At 33.5% G+C, this 10,594-nt stretch overlaps 1 protein-coding gene across 1 annotated transcript; it reads left to right on the top strand.

Moving 5' to 3' along the window:
* The first annotated feature begins 3,726 nt into the window (after positions 1-3,726).
* On the top strand, positions 3,727-5,418 carry LOC113285448 (berberine bridge enzyme-like 8). Its single transcript, XM_026534323.1, has one exon. The coding sequence runs from the start codon at positions 3,734-3,736 to the stop codon at positions 5,318-5,320; it is 1,587 nt and encodes a 528-aa protein (XP_026390108.1). The 5' UTR covers positions 3,727-3,733; the 3' UTR covers positions 5,321-5,418.
* Positions 5,419-10,594: the final 5,176 nt, after the last annotated feature.

Raw genomic sequence — 10,594 nt, 5'->3', positions numbered from 1 at the left:
ATGGGCTGCAAGGGTTATTGATAATGCTAGGACCGGTTCAGCTACAAATGTTAGTTTAGAAGCTGACCATACGGCATTGGTTAGGACCATCCCTTTCTGAAAAAGAAGGTTGCTTATAATCCTTACATAGTGTCTTCAATTTGTGTTGCTTTCTGAATTTTGTTTGCATGCGGTTTTAATCTTTTTATTCCCTTTTTTAGATACTGAAAAGAGGCATCTTAAGGAGATTGAGGATTTAAAGGAGAAGCTTTCCGCCAGAAATGATAAATGCCTCAGACTTCAGAGAAAGTTGGTGGTTACTGTTTCCAACTTGAATAAGGACGCGCTTCGTGTCCGTGATGCGGCTGTCAAGAAGAGTGTTGTGGAGATATGTACCAATCATAATATTCCTGTACCAGATTATGATTTTTTGGAGATTTTCGCTAATGAAGAGGATTCTTAAATCTCTGACAGTGAAGCTGATTATGAAGAATATGAAATAACCGATGAAGAGAAAAGCACTACACCATTTTTTCCGGAATAGCGACAGCTGCCTGCGGTTGCAAAAGGGACTTGCAACAGCATCAAGCCGTCGTAAACGTGGTGTTGCATATTTTTTGCAACAACTCTTAAACCGTTGCGAAATTTTTTCCGCAACGGTTTTCGGTTCACCCAAGTGTTTTTTCCCGGCTTTGCAACGGTTTTGGCTGTTGCGAAAGGGTTTAGAACCAAAAAAACTTAGAACGGCTAAACTTAGCCCGAACCGGTTTTAATATTCTGGTTCTAAATTTAACAACAGTTTCTGGCCGTTGCTAATTTTTTGCAACATAAAAAAAAAAAAACAAGTCAACTAGTCGTTGACTTAGTCAAGAGTTCCATGTGCCAAATCCAGGCCAAACACTACTGAGAGACACATTGAGTGCGCACTAAACAACAAAGTCTTCCATCTGAACAATTTATTCATGCCAATAATATACAATCGATATACCCAATGAAGTTCAATTTCTAAACTCAGGCCAAATCCAAGAAGAATACCAATGAGAGACACATTGAGTGCCACTGAATAACAAAGTCTTCCATTTGAACAATATATTCAGCCAATAACATAAATCAATACCCAATAAAGTTCAGTTTTAGAAGACATTTCTTAAGTTTCTGAACAATGATATGAACAACCAAAAGATAGAAAATTTCAGTATATTTCTCAAGTTCAGTTATATCCTCAACTCACCAAAAAGATCCCTCCCTTTTGCAATGGCCTTTGGCTCCTTTTATAGGAGTTTAAATAGTCGAGTATAATTAATAAAGCCCTTATTTTCGGATCTGACGTGCGTCAAAGCCGTTGAGACATTTATATTGCCGCACGGATTTTTTGCTGACGCATAGAGCTTCACACTTTTATCGTGACTTAGTGACATCATCAAATTCGTCATCTTGGATATAAATGTGCGTTCGTCTTCGCATAGTGCTAAATATATTAATTCGCGTAACTAATGAGTGTGCGGTATTTTGCACCCACAAGCACAACCTATTCAAAAAATTTAAGAAAAAAATTAAAATAAATTTGAAAAACTTACCTGCTGGGTTGTACATAGACGGGTCTAAAAGGAATTAATTCCTCGTAATCCGGATTAGAACCATATTGCCATAGCCTGCCATTGTACCGAGGTAGTAATGAATTTCTTTACTTTGCTAGGTTGTGTAACATGTGAAAATGGCACCAGGTATTTTATGAAACCAAGATGTGAAAATGGCGCTTGGAAAAGCGTCAGAGTTTAAGACTTCAAGTCTTGTAGGATTGACGGATAGTCAGGCATGGCCATGGCCCCCATTGGACCAAAAAAAAGAAAAAATAGTACAGTACTGCACTTCTCGTCCCTTCAATTTCGTAACTCAATAATTTTTAACATGTAAATGAGCTCCGGAAAAACATTTCATGGTTTTGTAGTTTGTTTTAGCCTTAAGGTATCATACATACCACAAAAAAAAACTGACGGATACTGAGTGATTGGTGAAGAGTGTTGCAACTCCCACCCAATAACTGACAATGATAAAGAAGGTCGACTCCTTCTCCGCCGATGTCAGTATCTTCGAAGCACATGACTACAGTTGTGCTGATAGATATGGAAACAAACATATTTAAGTTCATAGTTTTTTTCCGATATCCGAAAGTAACAAATCCAATTGTCTTAACTCATAAATTCACAAAAATTAAATTGATTCAATATTCTCTCAAACATAAAGCAGTTTATCTGTCCGCAATGATGCATCAACCTCAAAGATTGCAATCAATGAAATGGCTTAAGAGTCTTTATGCATTGTATTACGTCTGATTTATTTAGAACTATTTACAGCTTAGTCTATTTTATTAAAGCAAACTTATGCTCATGAACGGCACATCTCCATCTCATGAAAGATCAAAATTTTATGACCGCACTTCGCAAGCAAGTAGTTGCTTTGATACATACAAACCTTCGCCTACTTCTTATTTTATTTTCTTGTTCCCGGAAGTTTATTCAAGAAAACAATCACTTTCTTGAACCTGGAATTTAATCACATAGCTTATTGGTTTTCTCCGGTATCCCAAAGTATTTTGTGGCATTTGTTTATCTGAAGAACTCACTAACGCTTTACATATTCGTTTAGATGATCCTCAAACAAATTCCTTTCTATTTTTAACTATTTTCAAAGTTTTGTAATGCTCAAAGATAGCAATGAAATGACTTGGAACAACTAGTTTGATCACTTCAATTTATCTCCAAAAATAAAGATTAAAACAAACTCATACTCATGAATGAATAATGAAACATCTCAATATCATGAGAAATCAAACTTTCATGAGCCTATTTCACGAATATACTGACATTTATTAACTTTTTTTTTTTTTTGAAACCTAGCGATAATAATAGGCAACTGAAATTACGTTTGGTTGCCAAAAAAAAATCATATTAGAGCTAGAAGTAGGTAGGAAGGAAGCCATATTTGTTGTACAGTTAATTTGGCAGATTCAATCATGATATTTCTTTGCTCTGGTATTTAACTAGCAAGGAACCATATTTGTTGGGATGGGGAGCCGGAGACCCAACTTTACTTCTTTATCCTCTTCATTTCTCTGGCCGTGGTCCTGAATGATACTCTATTAATCAAGAAAAGAAAAAGGATTTTTAATCTGAAATACTTATCTTAACGTGCTAATGGTTATTATAAAGGCAAACAATGGCTGTTGGTAAAAAAAAGAAAAAACTCAGAATTTACAATTTTTACCACAACCACTCTCTCAAACACCTTCCTTCTAGTTTACAATTTTCAACTTTTGTCCATATTTTTTTAAGGTATATATTCATTATTCAAGAAATCAACATTCAAACTATCTCCGGGTATACAGGTAAATAATAAATCATCAACTTGATACATTAAAACGCGTATATCTTCAAAGTTCACTAGCTATATACATATTCATATGCGACTTGGTATATTTTTCTCGTTTCCTGATATATACAAGGAAGCGTTTATACTCTATACGGCTTTAGCAGTCAAATATAAAATCGTAGTAGGCGGCAAAATTGAATGATCTAAGAGCTGAACGTTCACATCTCCTTATGTGTCTTCTTGAAGTGTAATCCATGCTAATGATAAAATAAAAGACGAGGAGAACCAATCAAACCCTCTAGTTCCATTAAATAGTAGGTTTGTAATGCTATATATACGTTATACGATCACCTTCATATTTACAACAAAGATGAAACAAGCAAATATGAGAACATCTTTCTTACTATTAGTTTCAACATTGTTATCTTTCTTTCTCTTATTCTCGAAATCGTCTGCAAATTTAAGCTCAACGCATGGGGTTTTCCTAAAATGCATTTCCATTCATTCTGATATTTCTATCCCAATCTACACCCCAAAAAATGCAAACTATTCATCTGTCCTGCAATCCACTATGGCAATGCTAAGATTCAATACATCCTCCACTCCCAAACCTTTTCTTATATTGACACCTTTGAAAGAATCTCATGTTCAAACTGCCGTAATTTGTTCTAGAAAGCATGGAATTCAAATGAAAATTCGAAGTGGAGGCCATGACTTTGAAGGACTTTCATATGTATCAGATGTTCCATTCATTATTGTCGATTTATCAAATCTTCGAGACGTACATGTGGATGTAAAGGGTAAAATAGCTTGGGTTCAATCTGGTGCAACCACAGGTGAAGTCTATTATGAAATTTCCAAGAAAAGCAACACTCTCGCCTTCCCTGCTGCCATTTGCACAACTGTGGGTTTCGGTGGTTTTATTAGTGGAGGTGGGTACGGGGCCATGCTAAGGAAATACGGAACTGCAGGTGATAATGTTATTGACGCTCGAATTGTGGATGTTCATGGTCGAATACTCGACAGAAAATCAATGGGAGAAGGCTTGTTTTGGGCCATCCGTGGAGGTGGTGGAGGTAGCTTTGGAATTGTCCTTTCATGGAAGCTCAAATTAGTATTGGTTCCACCTACTGTAACAGTTTTTAGAGTAGACAAAACCTTGGCAGAAGGTGCATTATCTCTTGTTCATAAGTGGCAAGATATTGCACACAGGCTCCCTCAAGAACTTATCATATTTCCCTCATTACGTGTAGTGAATGCTACTACTACAACCGGTGAAAAAACAATCACAGCATCATTTAGGTCCCTATTTCTTGGGGATGCTAAGAAGCTTAAAATTGTGATGGACGCAACATTTCCTGAGTTGAGTCACAGTAAAAATTTCATCGAAATGAGTTGGATTCAGTCGGTACTTTTCTTGGATGGACTTCCTTTTAACAGTTCAATTGATATTCTAGGGAGGTTGCCACAAGCTAAGTCAAACTTTAAGGCAAAATCTGACTATGTGAGACAACCCATTTTGCAAACTGGTCTAGAATTGATATTCAAAAGACTGCTAAGTGATGAGCAAAATATGATGGTTTTTATGCCTTATGATGGAAGAATGAGTGAGATTTCAGAATCCAAAACTCCTTTCGCCCATAGAAATGGAACCTTATTTAAGATTCTTTACATTGCTTCCCCGACCGGAAGACAGGGGGCGACAACTGACGATTATACTCATCGCCTAAGAAGAATGTATCAATTCATGACTCCTTATGTTTCCAAGTCCCCAAGAGAAGCATATGTCAATTATAGAGATCTTGATTTGGGTCAAACGAGTAAAAATGGCACTGCAAGTTACTCACAAGCTAAGGTTTGGGGCAACAAATACTTCAAGGGTAACTTTGACAGATTAGTATATGTGAAGACCAAAGTTGATCCAGACAATTTCTTCAGAACCGAACAAAGTATCCCAAGTATTATGCACTAATGATTCAACTCGTAATAGGGTGTTTCGATCACATTTATATTTATCCGTGTTAATAATTATATATGTATGTATGTATCTAATTAATTTTGAGTGAATAAGACATGTTTGAGAAACATTTAAGCTTCATTGCTTATGTTAACGTTTGGATTTTAGATTGAAATTCTTTTTGGTACTTTGGTGCATATATTGTTTCATCTAACTGTTGCATAAGTACCGTACAAAAACTATCTCTTTTAAATACTTTTGTTAAATCATATGGTTTAATAAATTCAGATATATTGTACCACAAAAGAAATAGAAACATGTTGCCAAGGAAGAGTGTTGATTCGGGATGCTTCTTCTTCTTAAATGACCAAATGTAAGATCCAGGGATAATTGACCGGAAGTGGTTTGCCGAGGACTATCTTTGAGGTTCCCACATATTTCCTCCGAAGACAGGTTTGCTGAGGACTATATTTGAGGTTCCCACATATTTCCTCTGAAGCCAGTGGCAATAGATGGCTTTGATAACAAACATTTTCTTCACATAATTTCTTAGTTTTCTCCACCATTTCAAATCCTATTATTTAACTCACAATTCACACACAAAAATTGATTGTTTATATTAGGCTGATAGTAGTAATGATTTGAGCGTCTTTCTGCACTCTATTACGATTTATAATTATAATGGAAAACTATTTATAGCTTGGTCAAATATGTTAGAGCAACTCGGCCTCATGCACATCTCCTTCTCATGAAGAAGATCAAAATTCTATGACGGCACCTCACAACTATGTTGGTGTTCATGAAATTAAATTCTGGATATGAACTAATTAAAAAATTTATATCCAAATAACTGTAACAGAAACTTGCTCTAAACCACTAACTTAACTCTTCACATAAATGTTTAATTACATATACTTTGCCCACTTCTTATTTTATTTTCTTGTTACTAAAATCTAATGAAGGATCCGATCCTTTTTCTTCTGTACTTAGATGAATACCAGAAATTTTGTTTTCTTTACTTGCTTAAATTTATTTGAAGAGGGAGATTTAGTGTTTATTTTTCCTGTAAAGAGGGAGGGTATGTTACGTACATGTACTTAGATGAATACCAGAAATTTTGTTTTCTTTACTTGCTTAAATTTATTTGAAAAAGGGAGATTTAGTGTTTACAGAAACCAGAAATTTTGTTTTCTTTACCTGCTTAAATTTATTTGAAAGAGGGAGATTTAGTGTTTATTTTTCTGTAAAGAGGGACGATACGATACGTACATGTACATTGTTACAATGACACGCTGTATTATATTTTCGCCGCTATTTTTATAGAATCTAATTGAAAAGTTTTCTTTTTCTTTTTCTTTTTTTTGATTGAAAGAGAGATTTATATTAGATAAGAAGGATGAACAGAATTTTACCTACACTAATATTTTTCATTACCTACACTAATATTGTATTTACATGACTCTTTCCATAAGTTAGCAAATATTATGACATGTAATTAGAGGTGTAAATTGGGACGGGCCAGCACGTTTATGGCACAACACAGCACGTTAAAATTCGAGCACAACACGTCACCGGCCCAGCATGGGCACAACACGTTTATTTAATGTGCTGTGATGTGCCAGACAAATAGGCACATCGGCATAACACAGCACGCGACACGTGTTAGCACACGACACAATACAGCACGCGAAGAAAGCACGCCACGTCATGCGTTAATTTTTTGTTTTGATAAGCGATTGAAAAGTGTTGATTTTCATAATACAGGGAAATGTGAAAACTAAGAACTTATGTTCGATATATTCATCCAAGTATGCATTTGATCTGGTTTTTACTCAATTTTCTTGACAATTATTTTTGGGATAATACCTCAACAAATGTTATTCCCTGATCGGTCCGGTGATATATAAGTGTGGGTAAATCAATTCATCGGCACCGTATCATCATCTTCCCATTAGTAAATACTTACAACATGATCTTTTCCTTGCTTCTGATATAATTTTGATAATCATGTCGGTTACTTTTACCATATCATAAACATTATTGTTCAATGTTATTTTCCAACTTACTTAACCGTATCTTAGTTCAGTTTCTTACTCCTATAAATTTTTGGTTTCCTCTGATACCCCAAAATGTCCATAAGCCATTTGCACAACTCAACAATTTTTAAAACTCCACATATTCAATTACACAATCCACAAATAAATTATTTCTAATTTTTCTAATGTTTTCAAGGATTTATATGCTTAAAGACATTAATGGAATGACTTAGAACAACCAAGCAACTTATTATAACTTGTGTGATGATTAATAATTTGATGACTTAGATCCGACTCAAAAAAAAGATATGAAAAGAAACTCACACTCATGAATGAACAATAAAATATCTCGATTTCATGTGAAATTTTGATTTCATGAGCCTACCTGCCTTACAAATATATGGACATTTTATCAATAACAAAGTAAATAAATGATATTGTCCTCTATTTTTGTCACTCTTTTCCTGGAGCTGTGAGATCAAAAAAGTAGGAAACACAAACTATTATTGTTTTAGTGTGGCATTATTGTACATTTTATTCTTTCGATTTTATTAGATAAAAAAAATTTACACAAGAAGTTAAATGACTATTATATGAGGTTCTATTTATCTACGTTTTTATTTTTTTTCTTTTATTTGAAATAAAATTTCATGAAGATATAAAGGATGTTATCAAGAGTTGTTGTAGTAAGATTTCAGTTTTTATTCTCTTATTTTGATGGATGGATTTATTCTGGTATCAACTCTTATAATTTCGATTTAACAAGTAAAAATTGATATGCGGAATAACATAGGTTAATATTTCATATTATTTTAGATAAGTCATAAAATTTTATTATGAACATTAAGAGGTTAGAAAATAATAAAGAAAACCTGAAAAGGCTCATTAAAAAAATTATTTAAATCCATCAACTTCTTCTTCTTCCTTTGCTCAAATCTAATCCTTTAGGGGTTAGATCTGACCAAATTTTTTTGTTTTCAATAAAATTAGATATGGTTTATTTTGATTTAAGAGCTATTATTCGTTGTTTCCAATTATTTCTTCGCTATTAGAGCGATTTTTATCTTCGCTAAAAGCAATTGTATCTGCAGTTTTATAATGTTTCTTTCTAAGGATTGGTTCGTGTTCATAAAAGTACATTGTCGATTCGGCATGGACGAAGATCAAGTTCTTCTTCATCAGAAAAATAGATCTAGGGCTTCGGGTTAGCCGCTGCACATGAAGAATTTTTGGGGCAAATCACTCCTTTGTCGTAGGAGCATCTCTTTTTGATTCAAGAAAAAACCTTATCAAAATGGTCGAATTATATTTTCGAGCACCATTTCTTCTCCAATCTATTAGTACAAGATATAGGTACTATCCTGGTAGATCGCTCTTTCTCCTCGCGATTTATTTGCGTTTAGTATCTTTCTTTATATATGTTTCATGTTATGATGTACTTTGTTTCCTTTAAAACTATCACTTAAACGTTTTTTATGGAATGAAATACTTATGGTTTGATGATAAAAAAAATATATATATTTAAATCTTAAATAGCTAGTACCACGACGCTAAAAATAATATGAAAATTCAGCTTACCATGAAACTTTAACCAGTTACCTTATTTCAAATTCGCTGCATACTTTGACATGGTATCATCCACAAAATTAACCTCTCTGTAAATATGTAAAACTGATATTTCTGTGTAGCTTTCAAGTTCTTGAACTTGTTATTTACTTCAGCCCAAAATTGAAGACTTCCTAGCATACTACCTTTGACGAGCATGATTATAGTTATGCCGATAAACTTTGAAAACACTCACTTTTTTCACATAAGTTCCTAGTTTTCTCCAATGTCTCAACTGTATCCAAATCCTATCATGTAACTCATAATACACAATAAAATAGACTGACATATACCCTCAAACATAAACTTTCTGGATTTTTATCCGTCTACAAATACTTTATAGAGTTTTTATTTATGCGCACCATCACAATTAATTATGATTTAAAATATTTATAGCTGGTTCTATTTCATGAAATCAAACTTACGCTCATGCACATATAAATCTCATGAAAGATCCAAATTTTATGACCACACTTCACATAAACTTTCCCGACTGTAACCAACAGTCCCAAATAGCTGTAATAGAAATTTACTCTACATTCTACAGTTTAGACCACTTTCTTATGCCCTTCGCCACTTCAAATTTGTTTATCCCATTCCAATATTACCCTTCTGTAATTAATTATAATTCAACAATATTTATAGCTTGGTCTATTTCATTAAATAAAACTTACAACTCATGCACATTTCCATCTTACGAAAGATCCAAATTTTATGAACATACTTCACAATTAAGTTAGTATCCATGAAATTTTTTTTTGGATATATCCTATCCCGTCTTATCTAACTGTCCCAAAAAGCTTCAACAGAAACTTAATATACAATTTAAACCACTTTCGTATGCTTATCCTCCGTGAGAAATGAAAACTAGTGGTTAACGATACAGAAATGTGACACACATCTTTGCCATTTCTAGTTATATTTTCTTGCTCCTGAAGTTTAAACTAGGATACCATCATTTGTATTCTCAACTTAAATCAATATGGGTAAATATCACCAGTTAGGAGATCTTTTTGTTTTCTCGACTTGGTTAAATTTATTTAAAGAGGGTTTTAGTGTGTAAATTTATTTGTAACGAAGGAGGTTCCATTTGCTTTGTCAGAATAACACTATCTTACATTTCTTCCATTATTTTTTCGGAAAATTGGTCATTTGTCCAAATATTTTTAAAACACGGTTCTAATGGACGAGTAAAAATTAGTATGGGTGAAATGGACACAAAAAAATAGCAAGGATGAAACTGGATTCATCTTGGCTTAAACTTAAAAAATAGCGAGGATGAAACTGGATGCATCCTGTGTAAATTAAAAATAAGAAAAAATATTTGAAAATGGGTAGGATGAAACTGTTTACATCTTGACTATTTTTACATTTTTGTCCATTTAAACAGTATCAAAATCTAAATGTCTTTTTCACCTATAAATTATTGATTTTGGTCTTTTTAACCAATTTTGCGTTACTTTTTATAGAGTCCAATAGAGAATCATTTACTCGTAAATTTTTTTGGGGACTTAGTTGTTCATTACGTACACTAATTTTGTATCTGATTTTCCTAAAAAAATAGCACATCCACCGACATGATGTTGGAGAAGATGAGTTTTAATAAAAGGTTTTATGGTCTTGGTGTGGTTTGATATAATGACCTAAG

This window comes from Papaver somniferum, chromosome 6, assembly GCF_003573695.1.
Source record: "Papaver somniferum cultivar HN1 chromosome 6, ASM357369v1, whole genome shotgun sequence".
NCBI classification, from domain to species: Eukaryota; Viridiplantae; Streptophyta; class Magnoliopsida; order Ranunculales; family Papaveraceae; genus Papaver; species Papaver somniferum.
Note: the sequence above shows the minus strand (reverse complement) of the source record. Positions and strands in the feature narration are given on the sequence as shown.